This window comes from Canis lupus, chromosome 1, assembly GCF_011100685.1.
Source record: "Canis lupus familiaris isolate Mischka breed German Shepherd chromosome 1, alternate assembly UU_Cfam_GSD_1.0, whole genome shotgun sequence".
Taxonomy (NCBI): Eukaryota; Metazoa; Chordata; class Mammalia; order Carnivora; family Canidae; genus Canis; species Canis lupus.
In genome coordinates this window covers 118,529,998-118,550,932 of record NC_049222.1, presented here as the reverse complement: position 1 = coordinate 118,550,932, position 20,935 = coordinate 118,529,998, and the positions used below count along the sequence as shown (strand labels likewise).

The 20,935-nt window shown below is 46.6% G+C and overlaps 1 protein-coding gene and 1 pseudogene across 16 annotated transcripts; one reads left to right on the top strand and one right to left on the bottom strand.

Annotated features, from left to right (window-relative positions):
- Positions 1-66: 66 nt before the first annotated feature.
- LOC100685413 (histo-blood group ABO system transferase-like) lies at positions 67-20,244 on the bottom strand. Of its 16 annotated transcripts, XM_038529407.1 has the most exons (8): positions 19,968-20,233; positions 19,148-19,309; positions 18,687-18,823; positions 17,641-17,679; positions 16,984-17,065; positions 3,403-3,755; positions 2,150-3,139; positions 1,624-1,842 (listed from the first exon to the last, which is right to left on the bottom strand). In XM_038529407.1, exons 6-8 carry the CDS (start codon positions 3,447-3,449, stop codon positions 1,809-1,811), a joined length of 1,071 nt encoding a protein of 356 aa, XP_038385335.1. In that variant the 5' UTR covers positions 3,450-3,755; positions 16,984-17,065; positions 17,641-17,679; positions 18,687-18,823; positions 19,148-19,309; positions 19,968-20,233; the 3' UTR covers positions 1,624-1,808. The 16 variants fall into 16 exon arrangements, 12 of the variants coding, with proteins under 12 accessions (XP_038385335.1, XP_038385325.1, XP_038385324.1 ...); XM_038529397.1 differs by having other exon boundaries at positions 2,150-3,755; positions 16,984-17,068; positions 19,968-20,232; XM_038529396.1 differs by having other exon boundaries at positions 2,150-3,755; positions 19,968-20,232.
- LOC476489 lies at positions 11,589-17,816 on the top strand (annotated as a pseudogene).
- Positions 20,245-20,935: the final 691 nt, after the last annotated feature.

Sequence of the window (20,935 nt, the reverse complement as noted above, 5' to 3'; positions counted from 1 at the left end):
AAATAAATAATCTTAAAAAAAATAAAACTGAACAAGAGAAAGGAGATGATGGAAGCAGCAGTTGTGTTCCCTTGCACCCAAGCGAGCAGTTAGAGGTCACGAGTGTGAGGCCTTTGGCGGGAGAGGAAGCTGAAAAGACTGATAGCCAGCTCTGGGACACCTCTTAACCCTGAAGATGTGGCTGGGGAGAAGAGCCAGGAAGGGGACAGGGAGGCCTGAGGGCAGGATCTGTTCAGCTGCCACAGGGGTTGTGAAGCTGCCCTAGCCCCACAAGGACACTATAGCTTTACATTAGGGAGAAAATACTTTCTAGAATTGTTCTTATGGAAAATTGGTTACTCAGCAGTGACACAGAAAAATATATAACTCAGAATTGGAGCCTAAAAGCTAGAAAGGGTGCCTAAAATTAGGAAAATTGACCAACCACAGAAGAAAAATAAAGACTGCTACCGGGTGACTTCCCTGTTTTCAGATAATAGGAAAGTGGCAGGGCCCTAGAAGTCACTAAATTGCTAAACTTAGTGTGGGACCAAAGGCAGACAGCTAGGGGTTGGGGGAAATGTGGGGGAGACCTGCTTTGCTCCAGTGGACAGATGGCAATGTGCTGGGATGAAGAAGCTAAAGGCCAGGAAAGAGGAGTGGCTTCATGTTCTCCTCCTGCCCTAAAGAGACTCTTCAACTTTCCAGGTAGTTTTCAACTTCTGCAGCTGAAGACTTTTGCCTATTGGTGAGGGAAAATATTTGCAAGTCATATGTTTGAAAAGGGTTAATACCCAAAATATATAAAGAACTCATAGAACGGCAAACCAAACAAACAATCTGAATAAAAAACAGGCAGAGGATCTCTATAGATATTTTTCCCAAGAAGACATCCAGATGACCAACAGATGATGAAAAGATGCTCAACATCACTCATCATCAGGGAGATGCAACTCAAAACCACAATGAGCTATCATGTCACATCTGTCAGAACAGCTGCTATCAAAAGGGCAAGAAATAACAGATGTTGGCAAGGATGTGGAGAAAAGAGAACCCCTTGGCACTGCTGGTGGGCATTTCAACTGGTGCAGCCAGGAAGGAAAACAGTATGGAGGTTCTTCAAAAAATTGAAAACACAACTGTCATGTGATCTGGCAATTCCACTTGTGGGTCATCACTGAAGAAAATGAATATACCAACTCTAAAAGATATCTGCACCCCATGTTCACTGCAGCATCATTTACAATAGCCAAGATTTAAGAAAAACCTATGTGTCCTTTCATAGGTGAAAGGATAAAGAAGATCTGGTGTGTATACACACACACACACACACACACACACACCTACACAATGGAATATTATTCAACCATTAAAAAGAATGAAATCTCGCCATTTGGGCATTATGCTAAGTGAAATAAGTCAGACAGAAAGATAAATACTGTATAATCTCACTTATGTATGAAATCTAAAAAACCAACCAACCAACCAACAACAAACCAAGCTCACAGAAATAGAGAACACATTGGTGATTGTTTTAGGGGGAACCGGAGAGTGTACAAAATGGATTAAGGGGACCAAAAGCACAAACTTCCAGTTATAAATTAGTTATGAGGATCCAATGGACAGCATGACGACCATGGTTAATAACACTGTATTGTATATTTGAAAACTGCTAAGGGAGTAGATCTTAAAAGTTCTCACCACAAGGAAAAAAAGGAAAAAAAACTGTAACTATGTATGGTAAGAGATGTTGATTACACTTATTGTAGTGATCTGTGCCTGAAGGCCTCCTTTCTTCTTCTGGAAACGATCTTATCTCTGATCCTTTGTCAGAACAAGCGGAGACCACTGCCCTCCTCAATCCTAAAGGGTGGTGAGAGCACACAGTGAGAAGCTATAGGTGGTGGTAACTCTGGGAATTTGTGCTTTGAATCCAAGAATCAGGCCAGCCTAAATTTGTGTGTTTGGTGGTTGCAGGAGGATGGGAGAGGGGATCACGTTAGGCCTAAGTTTAGAGAGGTGGTTCCAGGCCTCAATCAGGCAGAAAAAAGAAGCAGAGTCATACCCTTTATGCTAAAACTGGTTTTAGTGAAGACTTGCATGCTTGGAGGAAGACTCAGGCTCGCTGAGCATTGCCTCTCTCTGAGCCCTCCCTGGAAGTTCTGCTCACCAGTTTTTTAGTTGGTAATTCTTCTTCAAGACCTTCAATTTTTTCCGCCTTATGATTTTGGAAAAGATCATTTCTTGGTCATGCATATGATCCATTTGCTGCTGCTGCCATAGATACTCAGGGGAGAGGACCTTGGAGGGTTTGTGGTAAAGCAGGTACTTGTTCAGGTGGCTCTCATCATGCCAAATGGCCTCGATGTGGTTGGCTTGGTCAACCATTATTGCTTCATGGCAGGCCTTGGTCAGCTTGTAAACCTCTGGCACTGACCCCCCGAATAAGGCCCCTATGTAATAAAAGTCCCCCTCATCTTTAGGAATATGGGCTTGTGACTGAGGCCGACGTTCATAGGGGAAGTCAGTCCGATTCAGCCCATAGTAGCCAGGATGAAGGGTGCCAAACAAGGAGGAGAGTATCTCCACACCCACGTGGTCACTGAACCTCATGTCCACATCTGAACACACAAGGTAATCCACCTCCTGGTGGAAGCGCTCCTGGCAAAAATTACTGATCATCTCCATGCGCTGCATGGAGATGTCCTGCCAGTGGTCATAATAGCTCTCGACCTCAAGGATGATGATCTGCCTTCCTTTTTGGATGTTAAGATAAGGAACATATTCAGGCTTGTCAGTGAAGATGTAGTAGATCACCCTGTGTCCCACCATGAAGTACATCTCTGCAGACTGCAGGAACTGCTTCAGGAAGATCATGTATGTTTTGATAGAAAATACAGTTAATCCAATGGTGGCATTCCGGAGTGAGAACTGCTCATTCAGGATGTCAGTATTGAAAGTCCCTTCCCAGATGATGGGAGCCAGCCAAGGGGTCACAACAAGGACATCTTTCCTAGCCGGTGTTAGCACCTGGGGCTGGCGATATAGCATCCTTGATAATTTCACACTTTGCAGGCCCCTGTGTTCTCTCACAGTCAGATTTACATCAGCCTGGGTGCTTTCTGGCTTCTGGCTTCTTGGGTACAGGTAACTCTTATAACTAAAGAAAATCATGATGAGCGCTATGAGAAGGAAGGTCACTCGAAGCGAGCAGCATTTCTGTGTCGCAGCCAGTATCTGCAGCAGCTGAGCCATGCCTGCATGACTAGAGGACACACCTCTCCTCTCTTCCAAGATGAGGGTCCTTGTCTCTCCCAACTGTCCTCCCTCAGTTGTCTCACTGAGGCAAAGTGCAGCTGATATCCCAACCCTAAAGTACCCACACTCACACCTCCTGCTCACCACTCCAGCAGCCCAGCCTACCTTGAGGCCTGGGCCTGGTGCAAGTGGGCTCTTGGGCACCGGGACATCTGGGATGCCCCGCGGAGAAAGACAGGATCCAAGGAGACCTTCAGAAAGTCAGATTTCGTCTGAGATGCTGTCTAAGAAACCAGGTGTCAGGATTTAAGTCAACAGAGAGCTAGAACTTAAGGACCAGTGTGTAGGAGACAAGCCAGAGCTCCTGAAACAGATTCAGGGAGCTGGCTCAAGGAAGATCACTAAACAGCTGAAGGCCAGAGATTATGATGAAAGCAGGGCAGGGCAGCAGTCACCAAAGCCTGATCACGGGGTCAGGATTTATGATATTTAACAGCTGTGAGCTAGCACTGAGTTTCCTGAAAAAAACAAAACAAAACAAAAAGTCCACAAAGTCAAGATCAGATTGTCTTCAAGATCATATCCATACAGTTAACAAGGGTCATCCTTCAGAGGCCTGACTTGGAAGCCATGGTGGATGCGAATGGAAGGTCTACAGATTGGAAATTGTTTTCCTTTATTCTCTTAATAATTACCTGAGATCGGGCAGCCCTGGTGGCTCAGCGGTTTAGAGCTGCCTTCAGCCCAGGGTGTGATCCTGGAGACCCTGGATCGAGTCCCACATCAGGCTCCCTGCATGGAGCCTGCTTCTCCCTCTGCCTGTGTCTCTGCCTCTCTCTCATGAATAAATAAATAAAATCTTAAAAAAAAATTACCTGAGATCTACTAGAATTTATTTACTTTAAGATTTTATTTTTTCATGAGAGAAACAGACCTGACCTGAGCCCTGAGCCACCCAGGTGTCCTGCATTTGCTTTTTATGTTACTAGCCTTACGCTGCTGTTAGGATTAGACTGCTAAGCATAATGGGCATTATCTTGTTCAATTCTTAGAAAGAGCTTGGGAGACATATGCTATGTTCTTAGCGTTGTACAGATGGAGAAAGAGCCTCAGAGAGGCAGGTGACTGACCCACGAGCACATGGCTGGCTCGTCAGTGCTGAAGCTGCCTTAGCAGCCAGACTTGAGAATATCCTGGTGTCTTTGAGGTCTCCCTTATTGGGTTCTTTTAAAAGTCAGATTCTTTGGTTTTTCACCTTAGGCTTCACATGCCAGCTGCCTCTCCAACAGAGGCCTCCAGACAGTGCCCTTTGTTGACTCTGGCCTTAACATATTGCCAATTTCATAATCTCCTCCCTCTGATATCCTGGGAGATTCCAAACATGTACCTTCCAGAAAATGAAGCATTGGACACAGACCTCTCCTGCCACACTGTGGAACCCACAGCAGGTTAAAAAAAAAAAAACAAAAAACGGTGGGGGCCCCCAGCAGATAAGGAGAACCTGCCACCTGTACCATGAAGGGAGCTGGTGCTGTTGTACTGCCCTAGGACACCTTGCTCCTGCTTTCATGCAGAAGTGGTGGCTGGAGAAGTGGGTTTCCCAGGGATTGGTTATAAAGTCTTCTCAGAACAGTGTCGAGTACATCAGGAGAGGGAGGAAGTGTGTTCTGAGTGTCTTCTAATGCAGGTCATCTTCTCTTTGTGGTCTGGATTGTGACATTGGCCCAGCTATGCATAGGAATGACAGTGTCCCACACCGTCCCTCACAACACCTACCTGCCACGGCGCTTCAGGGGGATCCAGCATAAGATTAGTGGCCCAGCACAAGTTTTGCTAACACCTTGGACCTGTTCATAAGTTCCCCTGTGGACACACCTCCTCAGAGCTTGCCTGTCTGGGTCCCACTAACATCAGAGAGACCAGGCTCAGCCCACAATGGGCAGTGTCACGGCACACCACCGCGGGGCCCTCCAGGACCTCTTCATAAAATCACTACTTTCAAGAGAAGACACAACTGACTTTCTTAACACACAGTAAATTTTATGTTGTGAATATTTTATTACAATAAATAGGATGATGACTGAAGCCTCAAGTGTCTCCCATACCTGAATGTTTACACAATCACAGAAAACTGATCCCTATGACCCAACATGAAAGCAAAAGTTTGCTTTTTATGCATGAGGGAGTATGTGGGGAAATGTTCTGAATAAGGATGGAGGCTTCCTGGGCATCCCCCGAGTGACCTCAAGAAGAATTCTCTTGAATAAGTTTATCCTTCTTTTATACTTTGGGAAAAAAAAAAAAAAAAGACATCAAAGAGAATCTTCCAGCTAAGATAACAGCAAGTCCACATACTGTACTTGCCACTGCCAGTCTTCATCATGAGATTTGGCAGGAGTACTGTCCATAGTTGTGTACTGGATCTAGGATTTTTCTTTTGTGGGGGACAGATCTCAGTCCTGTGGCCTCTATAATGGGAGGCACCCAGAGTTTGTTCCGTATGTCTCTGTTTGGAGCCCAGGCCCTGAGCAAGTGGCTAGTGCATCCTTCTGCCTGGACTCCCAAGGAGTCCCATGGGCTGAAGTTAGAAGGGTACCATAGCAACACGTTGGCAGGAGGACAGTTTGGGAATTTACATGGCATAATCCCTAGATAAACCTAGAGGTCCCTAGAAAACCTCACTACTCAACCAAGTTTCCTTCTGAGGGATCAACAACCATGCCCTGTCCCTACCCTTCACCCTACTCTCTTCACTGGCCTTCTATTTTGTCACCTCTCCTTCCTTTTTAGGCAGCTGTACCTGGTTTGCTATAAGAAGTTCTGTTCTTGCCAAAGCAGACTCTGAGACAAAATTGTGAGGACAGGGTGTTCATTTGAGATGTGATTTCAGGGTGAACGAGTGAGAAATTGGGAGGGAGAAAAGCCATGGCTATGAACAACTAGGTCTCAAACCTACTGGGAACCCTGAGACAGCATGGAACTCACCAAAACTGACTCACTAGAGATCAAGGCGGTGTATATTTTTTAAAGGATTCCCTGTGTATATTAATCACCCCCACACTTTCAGAATGAGCCTGACAATGGCCCACCAAGCTCCCACTGTTGGAGAAAGCTACCAAGCAGTCAAAGAGAGATGCAAGTGTTTAAGGAGGCAATATGTCTGCCGGGGGGTGGGGTTCCACTACAGCTGCATGTGAACTCAGGTAGGCCCGGGGTGAAAATGGGGTGGGGCCCCATGATTATGGAGGAAATGATATGTCAGAAGCACATATGAAAAGACAAATTCAGGCTTTTACCTCCAAATCCTAAATTTGGATATCAAAGATGCAGGATATCCTATCATGATATTTTCTCCAACCCCAGATTAGACAAGGATTCTACAGTTTAGAGGAAGGGAGAGGGGAGAGCAACACTGAGAGTTTCCACTGGTGCCTAGTCGTCCTCAGGAAGTTCTGTGGAAGTTGAGCAACGGCCAGTATATTACCTATGTTGTGAGAACAAACTAACCTTCACTTATCTCTTCCTCATCTTTGGACAGGGCACCCATCGTCCCCGTACACCCATCTATAGGTCAGGGTACTCACCCAAGACCTTGCACCCATGCAGTTCATCTGAGTGGCTAGTACCTTTTCGGTAGCCCCGGGGATTGTAAGCCTCTGGAATGGGCGAGCAGTGTATTGTACCTCCTGGTTCATATGTACTTGAAGTGCAGATCCTCCGCCCACAACCTCCCTGTTCCACCTTCCTTCCCCTTAGCGTCCACAGAGGCAGGGATTCATACCCCTATTTTATTTTATTTTATTTATTTTATTTTATTTTATTTTATTTTATTTTATTTTTATTTTTATTTTATTTTATTTATTTTATTTTATTTTATTTTTTTATTTTAGAGAGAGAGAATGAGCAGTGGAGAGGGGCAGAGGGAGAGACAGAAGCAGACTCCCTGCTGAGCAGGGAGCCCATTGTGGGACTAAATCCCAGAAACCAGAGATCATGGCCTGAGCTGAAGGCAGTTGCTTAACCGAATAATCCCCCCAGGTGCCTCCATACCCCCTTTTTGAAGCAGTCTCTACCCATGATGTGGAGTGGAGCTGAGGGGTGAGGGCAGCCCTCAAGCCACATCTCATCCTGAGCAAAGAGCCTTCCCTTGCCACCTACAGAGCACACATCACAAGGAGATGAGCGACTACCAACATATTCAGCTCAGGGTACATCGCATAGGCTCCTTGCCACAAGGATTACAGAAACACCTGAGAAGGTCCCTATGGTGAACGCCTAGCAGGCTCTTTTGAGAGCTACCTGAGGGTAGCTCTCAGTGGGTTGTTACTGAGCGGGTTTGTTACTGTTACTATACTGTTACTGTAAGAGAGTGGTGGGGGTTAGGCATGGCTATGATATAGAGCCATCGGAGGAGTTCTAAAGCCCTGGAACCCTGGAACCCAGCTCTGTATATAAGACCTGCCTTGTAGTGACAGTATGTGGAGGCAGCTTGGTCCACCACTGCACAGTTGGGATTAGAGTAAACTGAGGCATAAGAAGCAATTTCTTGGTCCCAGCCAGGCTCAGCTGTAACCAAGAACCAAACCTTTGTTCTTTTTCTCCATAAGTTGCTTGGCAGGAGCCCCTCTGTACTAATTATTTTACTTTGCTCTCACGAAAGCCATGGAAATGGAGGTGTTGTTCCCATTCTTTAGATGTAAATCAGAGGCCCAGGGTACTATAATATGTTCACAGGCACAGGTGAGTTTGCCAAGCCAGTCTCTCCAGCAGATTCTGCTACTTGGGGGCCATGCAACATTCTTTTTTTTTTTTTTTTTTTTAATTTTTATTTATTTATGATAGTCACACACAGAGAGAGCGAGAGAGGCAGAGACATAGGCAGAGGGAGAAGCAGGCTCCATACACCGGGAGCCTGACGTGGGATTCGATCCTGGGTCTCCAGGATCGCGCCCTGGGCCAAAGGCAGGTGCTAAACCGCTGCGCCACCCAGGGATCCCTATGCAACATTCTTTAGATGTTCTTCATGCTCTCTCTGAGTCTCAGTTTCCTTACTTGTAAGACTATGAGGATTACTCCCATGTCTCAAGATCACTGGGAGGCTGAAATTTGGTAGATAATGCATGTGAACCTGCAGGTCCTGGTCCACAGAAGTGCTCAGACACTCTAGCTGTGTGACTGTCACCTTCCTCACCTTCTCCACCCCATAACAAGTTCAGCTGAGGAAGAACATCCTGAAGGCATTCACATCCAGCCCCAATCAGAAGTCACAGCCATGGTCCACGCAGCATCCCCCCACACTCTAGAGAGCCCAATCTCTAGCCCAAAGAATAAACACTTGCTGGTGAAAAGCTATGAATATTGGAATCCTCCAGTTAGACATCTGGACGTGGCAGGTTGCTGAGACTACTTAGACCAGGCGAATGGCTTCTGTAGGGCTCCTGGCAAGGATGGCTCTATTAACATAAAGGACTTGAGTACATTGTATCCTAAAAATAGGAGGCACCTGGCTGGCTCAGTCAGTAGAGCATATGATTCTTGATCTCAGATTTTAAGCTCCCCTGTTGGGTAGAGAGATTATTTAAAAATAAAAGCTTTAAAAGAGGGGTACCAAAAATAAAATAAAATAAAAAATAAAAGAGGGGTACCTGGGTGGCATAGTCGGTTAAGCATCTGACTCTTGGTTCCAGCTCAGGTCTGATCTCAGGGTTGTAGGATAGAGCCCTGCATAAAGTCCCGCATAAGGTTCCTCACTCAGTGTGGGGTCTACTAGAGTTTCTCTCTCCCTCTTCCTCTGCCCTTCCCCGTTGTCTCTCTGAAATAAATAAATAAATCTTTAAAAAAATCTTTAGGGCACCTGGGTGGCTCAGTCAGTTAAGTGTCTGCCTTCAGCTCAGGTCATGATCCCAATGTCCTGGAATCAAGCCCCACATTGGACTCCTTGCTCATCAGGGAGCCTGCTGCTCCCCCTGCTTGTGCCCATTTTGTCTCTGTCAAATAAATGAATAAAATCTTTAAAAAAATAATAAATTTTAAAAAATTTTAAAGATTTTATTTATTTATTCGTGAGAGACACACACGGAGGGGCGGGGGGGAGTAGGCCACAGGCACAGGCAGAGGGAAAAGCAGGCTCTATGCAGGGAGCCCAACATGGGACTGGATCCCAGGTTTCCAGGATCACACCCTGGGCTGAAGGTGGCACTAAACCACTGAGCCACCTGGGCTGCCCTAAAAATTTTTTTAAATCTTTGAAAGAAAAGGTCCTGACACATGATGAGGCCTCAAGGGGTAAGAAACAGCGAGTTGCACTGCTAACACTTATGGAAAGGGGTCTGACACCTTGTTTGGAGTGTGGCTTTTAGATCTGAGCAAGTTGAGGTGGATTCTTCTCAAGAGGGAAAATAACGGCTTTAGGGAGGCATGGGTAAAGGGTTGGGGGCACTGCTAGGATAAAGTTTGGATAATGGAACTGGCCAGGGGTAACAGTTTGAAGAGGATCCAGGTACTCGTGTTGTTGAGGCTAGAGTGAGGAAGGCCAGAGACCAAGGTAACACACTGGCCAGGTGGTACCCTGGAGACCACCAGGTGGTGGCAGCGGAGCCGAGCAGTCAGGGCCTGTCCAAGCAGTCAGAGGCCACACTGAATCTCTCTTCCTGGTCTTTTCCTACACCACTGTTGTTTGTCTGCCCCATTCCTCTACCTCTTCATTCTGTGAGGTTTTTTAACCTCCAAGATTCTCAGGCAAGTGCCAGTTGACCAGCACAGGGGTTCCTTCCACCACCACCCTGGGATACGCAAATTCCCCAGAGAGGCACCAGAGCCACAAACACAGCCAGATCCACAGACACATCGAGTGCGTACTCCTTATCTTCTGAGGTCATTTCCTCATCAAAGCAGTGCTTCAGGGATCCCTGGGTGGCGCAGCGGTTTGGCGCCTGCCTTTGGCCCAGGGCGCGATCCTGGAGACCCGGGATCGAATCCCACATCAGGCTCCCAGTGCATGGAGCCTGCTTCTCCCTCTGCCTGTGTCTCTGCCTCTCTCTCTCTCTCTCTGTGACTATCATAAATAAATAAAAATTAAAAAAAAAAAAAAAAGCAGTGCTTCAGTTTTCTTGCATTTGCAATGTAAGTGGGTTGTCTTGATACTTCTGCCGCTGCATTAGCATTATTGACTAGGGGTGACAATCAAGATGACACAAATGTTCACAAACTGGGCCACGAAGGCAAGGTGTCAAAGTCTTGAGACACTCATCAAAACCCACTTATTCCCTCCTCCTAACACACTCATAGCCACCCTGAGGTTTCAGAAAGCCTGGAAAAACCATGTAAAAAAGAAGAAAAGAAAAGAAAGAAAAGAAAAGAAAAAGAAAAGAAAAAAAAGAAAAGAAAGAAAAAGAGTAAAGAAAAGAAAAACCATGTCTCTACCACCTACTTCTGTGGGAGGGGAGAAACAAGGTGTCACAGAGCAACACAAGACCACCAGCCAGCTTCAGAGTGCAGATGGCAGATGCTCCCCATACACCACAGGGCTCTTTTCTAACAACTGTTAGTCCCACAGTGGGCCAGGAGAAGTCTGTGCCAGAGGTTTTATTTTCCCAAGAGACATATACTTGGAACCGCCTAGGACTGCAGAGGGAGATATATGTGTTGGCAATATGGTGAATCGAAAATGGCAATGGGCCAGGTTCCCTGCTCCATCTTGAGGGCGCTGCCTAGGGTCAACAGATATGGCAACCTGACTGGGAAAAGAGCCCAGAAAAAGGAAACCACACAGGACTTACAGGCAAGGCAGAGGATCAGACTCCAATCCTGGAGTCTGGCTGCTTAGTTGGCTTCAACACTTAGTCAGTTAAGCCATGTCGTTGTGGACTGGTCACCCATCTCTCCCCATGCACCCAATGGGGAGCATGTTTCCCCCATTCAGACCATGAGGATAGTGCAGTACCCATCCCCCAGCCCTGTTTTCAGGAGTCAGCAATATAATGCACAAGTTTAGCAACCTAACCCTAACCACAGTGTAAGCCCTAGTATCTGCAAAGTAAGTACGCAGTGGAATTTTAAGTGACTATAAGAGGAATAAAGGAAAACAATCATTGATCTGTAAGATCTCTCTCTTGCAGCACTGTTACCAAATCAGGCCTTCTGAATGATGGCCCAGATCACCTGTCTTGGATGTGACCTTGAAGACATTCTGTTCTCAACTTTATTGACTTTCAGGAAATTTAGTTTTTTTTTGTAAAGGTCTGACAGCCAGTAAATGTCAAGAGAAGACTGAAGCACAAGCCCTCTAACCCCCTATTCAGGCCCTGCCCTGCTTTCATCACAATCTCTGTCCTTGACCTGCTCAGTGATCATCATGAGCCAGTTCCCAGAGCCTATTTGAGGAGTCCAGACTTCTCTCCTACATGCTGGCCCAGAAGTTCTAGTGGCCCACTGACTGAGTCTGGCTACCTGGTTCTTCGGATACAACCTCAAATCAGAACTGAACTCAAGAATCTTCTTCCAGTCTGGGAATCTTACTCAGCTCAGTGACCCTGGACACCCAGTTTCCAGGTGCGCCTTGCACAGAGGTAGGACCTCAGGAGAAAAGAGGGTGTGAGTACCTTATAATCAATGTGCTCTGTATCACTCTGCCCAGAAGCTTCTGTGAGTCGAACCTCGAGCAGGTACGGGCCCTTAACAGCACCTTAGGAGATCAAGGCTGTAAGAGTTGGAAGTGGAACCATGGCTCAGCAGGTGAGGACATTCTCAGAGAACTCAAAATGTAACTTGCTTCATCAAGTGAACTTCCCTCTTTCAGTAGCTCTTGTCTTGGCCTTCTTTTACTATTGCTACCTGAATCCAAGAAACCAGATGCTAGGAAGCATCTCACCTGGGACAAGCAAGGCTGTTAGCAAAATCTATGGCCAGCAAAGTAGAAAATTATCAAGGATGGTGTATCGCCAGCCCCAGGTGCTAACACCCGCTAGGAAAGATGTCCTTGTTGTGACCCCTTGGCTGGCTCCCATCATCTGGGAAGGGACTTTCAATACTGACATCCTGAATGAGCAGTTCTCACTCCAGAATGCCACCGTTGGATTAACTGTGTTTCTCACTGAACAAGAGACATTCTACCTGAATGTGTTCCTGCAGTCTGCAGAGATGTACTTCATGGTGGGACACAGGGTGATCTACTACATCTTCACTGACAAGCCTGAATATGTTCCTTATCTTAACATCCAAAAAGGAAGGCAGATCATCATCCTTGAGGTCGAGAGCTATTATGACCACTGGCAGGACATCTCCATGCAGCGCATGGAGATGATCAGCAACTTTTCCCAGCAGCGCTTCCACCAGGAGGTGGATTACCTTGTGTGTGCAGATGTGCACATGAGGTTCAGTGACCACGTGGGCGTGGAGATCCTCTCCTCCTTGTTTGGCACCCTCCATCTTCGCTACTATAGGCTAAATCGGACTGACTTCCCCTATGAACGTCGGCCTCAGTCACAAGCCCATATTCCTGAAGATGAGGGGGACTTTTATTATGCAGGGGCCTTATTCGGGGGGTCAGTGCCAGAGGTTTACAAGCTCACCAAGGCCTGCCACGAAGCAATGATGGTCGACCAAGCCAACCACATCGAGGCCATTTGGCATGATGAGAGCCACCTGAATAAGTACCTGCTTTACCACAAACCCTCCAAGGTCCTCTCCCCTGAGTACATGTGTAATAACACACTGAAGAAAATCTGGGATCATCAGGGAGTAGACTTTTCTTCTAACATAAAGCGGATTAGACTTGTGACTACAGAATAATCACCAGAACATAGGGACTTATCAAAGGAAGCTTCTAGAAAGAATAGAGACGTGATGGTGAGGCAGCCCTAGTCTTCCTCCTGGCATGAAATTAAAATCAGTTTTACAAGAGAAGGTATAACCTCCCTTTCTTTTCCTGTGCTCCTAACACCTTTCAGGATGGAGGAGGTGGGTAGTCTCAACCTCTCCTGACATACCAGAGATCAGAGATAAGATCTTTTCCAGAAAAGGAAAGAGGTTCGGGAACACAAAGTCTCCTGCCTCCTGTGGCACTAATTCACATGAAGGCCTGCTCTGGTCCTAGGCCAAGCAGATCCACCCAAGTCATCTGTTCAGTTTCCTTGTTAAAGTTAAAAGAAGGTGACACCAAAAACGACATTCTTTCCTGGTACCTGTCTTCTTGTCTATCCCAAAACATTGCCAGCTGTCCAGTGAGAGACCAACGGTGCCTCCACCTCTCCATCCCTCACTGCTTCTGTGTCAGTTTCAACTTAGTAGCAATTTGTCAGCCTCACATCAGTTGAAAAAAACTTGTAGATGATAATAGGAAGTTAGTAATTGTCTTGAGAACCCGCTCTTTTCACTTAACAATGATATTGGTGCCATTCAATGAAGCCCTTCATGTGTCCTGACATCTGGCATCTTCTTGGTCCTGTATTCCTTTCATCCACAAGAGAGGCCAAGTTGCACAGCAGGAAACTTTATTTCTCTTCTATAGTCAGCAAAGTTTACTAATTGTGGGGCCGTTTCCAAATTTAAAGGTTCTGATGCTAAGTTGTATGTTTTTCATACACGTATATATGTCAACACTGATCAACCTAATCTTACTTAAGAATGATTCAGGAGGGCAGCCCGGGTGGCTCAGCGGTTTAGTGCCGCCTTCAGCCCAGGGCCTGATCCTGGAGACCCGGGATCGAGTTCATCAGGCTCGCTGCATGGAGTCTGCTTCTCCCTCTGCCTGTGTCTCTGCCTCCCTCTCTCTCTCTGTCTCTCATGAATAAATAAATTAAAAATCTTTTTAAAAAAAGAGAATAATTCAGGAAAAATGGTTTCTGTCCAGTGCAAGGTGAAAATATTCCCATAGGATCTCAGAAACCTGATTGCCAGCTGTGGCTGCAGAGCAGGTCTTGCAGGCCGGGTCTTCGCTTCCTGGCCCACGGTCTCCCCTGTACTCCAGACTGAAAGGGTGTCTGAGAGCTGGCCTTCCAATTTTTTTAGACCTCTGTCCAGCCAGAAACCTCATGGGGGCACCTTCTATCTAGCTGAAAATGAAATACAGTCTAATTTCTGGTTTCCTATGTTTTTGTTTTAATAGATTTTTTTTTAAGATTTTATTGATTTATTCATGAGAGACACAGAGAGAGAGAGAGGCAGAGACACAGGCAGAGGGAGAAGCAGGCTCCATGCAGGGAGCTTGACGTGGGACTCGATCCCAGGTCTCCAGGATCAGGCCTCGGGCTGAACAGGGCGCTAAACTGCTGAGCCACCCGGGCTGCCCTTTAATAAACTTTTTAAAGCAGTTCTTGGTTTATGGAAAAATTGATAGAAAGTACATGGAGGGGGGAGCCTTGGTGGCTCATTGGTTAAGCATCTACCTTCGGTTCAAATCACAAACTCAGGATCCTAGTCCCTGCATCAGGCTCCCTGCTCAAAGAGGAGTCTGCTTCTTCCTCTCCTTCTGTCCCTCCCCCCACTCATATTCCACACTCTCTTTCAGATAAATAAAATCTTAAAAAAAAAAAGTACATGGAGTTTCCACAGCCAACCCCCCCTTCTTTCCACTTTTCCTCTCCACACCATTTCCCTTATAATTAATCTCTTCTATTAGCATGGTATATTTGCTATAATTGTGCAGCTAATACTGATACATTATGATTCACTGAATTCCACAATTTACACTCGGTTTTATTCTGTCATGTATATTCCATAGCTTTTGACAAAAGTACAACATGTATTCGCCATTACAGTATCATTTAGGACCTGCCCTAAAAATCCTCTGTGCTCCACCGATCCATCCCTCTCTTTTCACAGCAAACACTCATCTTTTTTCCTGCCTCCATCGTTTTGCCTTTCTAGAATGTCATGTGGAACCATATAGTATGTAGCTTTTTTTTTTTTTTTTTTTGTATGTAGCCTTTTTAGATTGGCCTCCTTCACTTAACAATATCCATTTAAGGTTTCTTCATGTGTTTTAATAGGTTGGTAGCTTATTTCTTTTTATCACTGAATAACATTCCATAATATAAATGTGCCAGTTTGTTTTTCCACTGATCTATTGAAGGGCATCTTTGTTGCTTCCAGGTTCTGGCAATTATGAATAACACTGTAAATATTCGTGGGAAGCACTGTATGTGGACATACATGTTTTCAACGGATAAATATCAAATGGCACAACTGCTGGATCATACGGTAAGAGTGGATTCAGTTTTGTAAGAAACCGCCAAGCGGTCTTCAAAGTGCCTGTCCTGTTTTGCATTCCCAATGACGATGCATGATTGCGCTCCGCACACTTCCATCATTTGGTGCCTCTGTTTTGGATATCGGCCATTCTAATTGCTGTGTAGTGGTGTTTCATTGTTGTTTTAATTTGCAATTTCCTAATAATACATGAAGTTGATTCTTTCATATGCTTATTTGCCCTCCGTATATCTTCCTGGGAACATGTCTGTTCTGATATTTTATACCCTTTTTAACTGAATTTTTGTTTTCTTATTGTTAGGTTTTAAGAGTTTTCTGTATTTTCAATACCAGTCCTTTATCACATATGTGCTTTGCAAAGATTTTCTCCTGGTGCATGGCTTGTCTTCTCATTTTTTTAACACTGTGTTTTTCAAAGGATAAGTTTTTAATTTGAGTAAGGTTCAAATTATTTTTTCTTTCACACACTGTGCTTTTGGTGCATTGCCCTCCCCAGCGCCCCTGTCATGACCATCTCTTCCACCCCAGCCCAAGGCCATGGGACCCTCAGTTCTCCCTCTCTCCACTGAGCGCATTGCTCCATGGACCACATTGCCCTCCTGTCCCCAGGCCCCACCCCTACCCCCGTCATGGCCACCTCCTCCACCCCAGCCCACATCCAGGTATGTTCCTGGCCTCTAAATGCCACTCTGTACTGGGCATCTAGAGAGTGCTTGGCAAATACAATCAGGATCCCTCCTGCCCTGGACCTGGCGTGGCCCACAAGCCAGGGGAAGCCCCTAGCCCTGCTTCAAAGGCCTCTCCACCACGCCCTTTCCTGCTTCGGCCTCAGCCACCTGGAAGCACATGCAGGGCTCAGATACCTTAAGCCTCTCCTGCTGTGTGCTGTACACACTGTCCCCTCACCACACTCACCCTTCCTCTTTCCAGCCAAGCCTCGCCCAACACTCCTCCCCACTGGCCCTGGCCTTCAGTGACCCTCCTGTCTGCTCCTGAGTTTATCTACCAGCCTGTGTAAGGCTCTCCAGGCCCCACAAGGTCACCACAGAAGCCTGGCCAGCCCTTAGAGGGCTGAGGAGGCACCAGCCTTGGCCTCCCTGTCATCTCACTCCCATTACTGTTGTGCTTCCACGTCCATCCCATGTCTACTCCCCTGTGCCAGGCTCGGCCCCCTTCTAGCCCCACCTCTCTCCCATACCCACCTCCTCCCCCACAGCCACACTCCCCGTCATCTGTCCTTGGGATGCTCATCAACCCCATTCGGGTGCCCAAGACACAGGCCCAGTCCTCTAGCCAGGTCCTCCCCTTTTCTGCCCCTTAGCCACCATGATCTGAACATATCTCCTCCTAATGTGACTCACAGCTTGACCCTGGTCCCCACACAGGCCATCACCTTGTGGTGTTTTGAGCTTGAACCTCACATTCAAATCCACAATGTGTGCATCATGCTCTACTTGGAAGTCTCTGGAACTCCTGACACTCCCTCTGAGATTTACTCCCACATGTGACTCCTCCATCTCAGTTGATGGCATCGCTTACCTTCCAGCTGCAAAAGCCAAAACTCTTGGAGTGATCCCTGTCTCTTCTTTCCTTCACCCTCCGTGTAAGAAAGCAGTCCGGCCTGCTTTACAAACAAATCCAGAAGCCCTAAGTTTTTCCCACCTCCACAACCAACAGCCTGATCCAGTCACTACCAAGACTAATCTGGACTCTTCAGTACTCTCCTCTCTACTCTGTTCCCCAGTCTGCAGCCAGAGGAAGTCTGTTAAGACCTGATTCAGATGACCTCCCTCCTCTACTCTGGATGTTCCAACATTCCGAACATCCTCAGAACACAGGCACAGTGCGTTTCTTAGACTACCATTCTAGGCCTGACCCTGCGTTTCTGCTCCCTGTCCCACCAGGCATAATGGGAAACATGCAGTTCTCTGAAACCTGCCAACTCAGTTTCACCTGCAAGTATCTGCAAATGCTGATCTCTGTGCCTTCAACACAGCATTCTATTGGTTGTCAGAAATGAAAACCCCCTCATACAACCCCTGCTGTCGGTTCAGGACCCTGAGCCTTGAGGAATCCAGGGGCCCAAGTCCCAACGGACATGGGGGTGGCAGGTGCAGCATTCTGGGACACCACAATCACAGAGACTGTATGGGTGAAGATGGGTTGGGAAAGGGCCTGAGATATCCCTCCACTTACCTGTGCATGGTCCATAAACATTCCTGCAGCCATGGGTCCCTGTAAGAATAGGACTGTAAATGATAGTACCCGTGGTAGAGTCTCAAGGGCTCATCCAAACTTTTATCACTGCCCCAAGGGAAGGTGACCTCCATTTGAATGTCTAATAAATGAGCCTCGGTCATTAGTTCGACCTCATTAGCTGTGTCATTTTTGGACAATTCAACCTCTGTGCTTCCGTGTCTTCTTCTGCAAAATGGGGATAGTAAGGGAACCAACCTCCCAGGGTGGTGTTGGGAATCAGACACATTAGTACATGTTAAGTGCTGAGTATATGCTATCCACAAAATTAAGGCTTTTGTCAGTGTTCTCTGTCCAAATTAAGTGATGGACTTTTAAATTCTGAACGTATTCCAGCTACCTTTATGCATTTAAAAATACATTTAAGACTTCTGATTTTAGCGTATTAGTATATTGCTTAGTTGGATATTAAGGGGTAAACCAAGTATTAAGTGCTTTCAAAGTTCACCTTGTTAAATTCCTACACTTAAAATTTTAATTGACTACCTATCAGAACACATTTAGGGGAATAATTGCTTAATTTTACAACAAATGCTGTTTTTTAAGCTCATTAAGTTAAAAATAGGGGGTATGGAGGATAGGCCTTGGCAGGTGGGTAGAGGCTAGTCCTCCATCCTTAAAATAATCCTCTTTCCTTAAAGTTTACCTGTACTGTATCATTTCTACCTCCTTGCCAAGACAGGCTTAACATTTCCTCACCCTGGCTAAACTTTATTCAGGTTTCTTCCTGACTACAGGTCCCAAACCTCCCTTTTCTTAGAGCATTTACTTTAGGAAACTCACAACTGTAAATTCTTTCTCTGTCCCTTGAAATATATGTAGATCTTCTCCGAGCCCAATTAAAAACCCAGGAAAGGACTTTCTCAAAGAGGTGGGAATCATCTCTTTGAAATGTAAACACTGAGAGACACAGCCCCCCATCTCTCACAGTCTCTGTTGGAGAGTGGGAGCCTAACTTCAGTAGATACCAATTAGAAAACACCTACGTCGATTTAATCACAGAAGAAAAGATTTGCAACCTCAGGAGTAACTCTAGATGCTCCATAGATTCCACTGATCAACTTCCCCACCTGGTGTCCTCCGGGACTTTTCCACTGGCTCCCTCCAGCCCTTAAAAAGCCTCCTGTCAAAAAAATAAAAATAAAAATAAAAAAATAAAAAAAATAAAAATTAAAAAAAGCCTCCTGTCTTTAGTTTCAGTGGGGTTGAGTTGAGCCCCTGTCCTATTGCAATGGCCTGGAATGGTCTTCCTTGCTTGTTTTAATTTTGTCCAGCGGCCGTTTTACTTTGATGGCCCTCTGGCTACTGCTCTGGTCTAGCCTCATGCTAAGGCTCCCAGGTTCTGTGCAGGGAGCTTTCTTGAACTTTCCCACTTCCACCCCCATCACCTACCCACCCCAAGTCTGTTCTACACCGAGGCGTCTTTAGGAACCTTTGAAAATCCTACCTCACATCAAGTCTCTCAGTTCTCTCAATTCTCCATGGCTACCATCACCCTGGCAATGAAGGCCTAACTGCCCAGGCGGCGGCACGGCTCCCAGTCTGTTTCCGTGTATGGGGCCAGGGCCCAGGTTTCCCGAACACTCCACTCAATCGCACTTCGAAGCCTCTGCAGAGGATAGTCACCCGACGGTCAAAAACGGGCACCCCTGACGGCCAAGAAGGCACCACAGGCCTAAAGAGGAGCCCAGCCTGAAAGCTAAGTGTGCAGGGACACCTCCTTGGCGTCTCTAGGATTCAGAGGCAGGCGTTCCCAGGGGGATGGACACCCAGAACACAGGGTCCATCGGGGCAACACGACGGCACGGCCCATCGGTGAGGCAAAGCCGGAAGTCGCCAGGAACCAGGCCAGAGAGCTGCGGGCTCAGCCAAACTCATGGGGTCGCCCCAAGCAGCACTGTCACAAGCCCCAGAACTGCCTCCGTCAGCGGGGATGTGGAGGCCGAGAGAATTAAGGCCATTCCACTTTAAGTCCACTTAAGTTCAGCGTTAGCACAAATCCAGCCATCCCAGGCCCCTGGGAATAAGAGCTGAAATTACATTACTTCAGTTACAGGAAGAAAAGAGCTTACAGCTTAAGGTCCTAGAAAGCCCCACATTAGCATAAGAGCAGAGCCCAGGCCAAGGGCAGGAAGCCCCATATTAGAATGAGAACAGAGCTCAATGCCCTTGAAGCCCCATATCAGAATGTACACGGAACTTGAGAAATTCCTCCAGCCCTTCTGGAGGTCCCCTGGACCAGCCCTTAAAACCCAGTTGGAACCCACCTCAGGGTCCAAGTCCCTGCTCCACTGTGTTGGGTGTACTTGGACCCGAGCTCGAGCTTGCTAATAAACCCTCGTGTGTTTGCATCAGTGTCGGCTCCTTGGTGGTTTCTCGGATGCGCAATCTTGGGCACAACAGGGACACACCTACTTTCGTGCCTCCCGCTCACTTTCCCTGAGTTCCACCAACTATACCTAAGGATTAGATCAGGTGCCAGGCTCAAGGGCAACACACATGACCTCCACCAGGAGAAGCCGGAAGTCCCGCCTGCCTGCTTCCGCCTCCTCGCAAAGGCGTCTCTCCAGGGCCTTCACCGGCCCAGTGCTGCAGATACACCGCGCAGGGGCACCTGGGTAATGTAGTCCCCACAGGTCACGAGACCAGAGTTGCACCCACTGCAGGCAAGCCGATACAGGCTAAGGAAGGGCTTCGTACTGAGAAATGGTGCTCTGAAGGTCTGAGAACTGGAGGGAATCTCATTCCCCTTAAAGAGACGCCCTCAGGTGTCCTTATAGTGTAGTATGCATCACAAATGTTTAGAGACCTTATTTCAGATGACCTCCAAAGCTGCAAAATACTGCAATATCAGTCTGATAACGATGTGTTCCCTATCAGCAGGGAACTAATGGGTGTTATCTGGATTCTTCCCAAATATCTCTAGACTGAAGTTTTAGACCTCAATTTGTTCAAAGATGAGAAAGAAAAACACGCCAGATAAGGCCACCACGGGGGTTTCGCGGAAGAGATGTTAGGTGGATGTTGTGCTGGGCCACCATTCAAATAGAACAACTCCCAATCTGTTCAAATCTAGGAGCAAACTGTTTTATCCTGACAATATTTCTTAAAAAAAAATTTTTTTTAAAGATTTTTATTTATTTATTCATGAGAGACACAGAGAGGCAGAGACATTGGCAGAGGGACAAGCAAGCCCCCTGCTAGGAGCCTGATGCAGGACTCCATCACCCATCCT

Excerpts from the sequence above, each read along its gene's own strand:
- LOC100685413 (XM_038529397.1), bottom strand. The coding sequence starts at position 3,234 with ATGGCTCAGCTGCTGCAGATACTGGCTGCGACACAGAAATGCTGCTCG. Across the intron at positions 1,843-2,149 it reads AATTACCAACTAAAAAACTG|GATTGAGGAGGGCAGTGGTC; the intron begins GTGAGCAGAACT and ends ACCACCCTTTAG.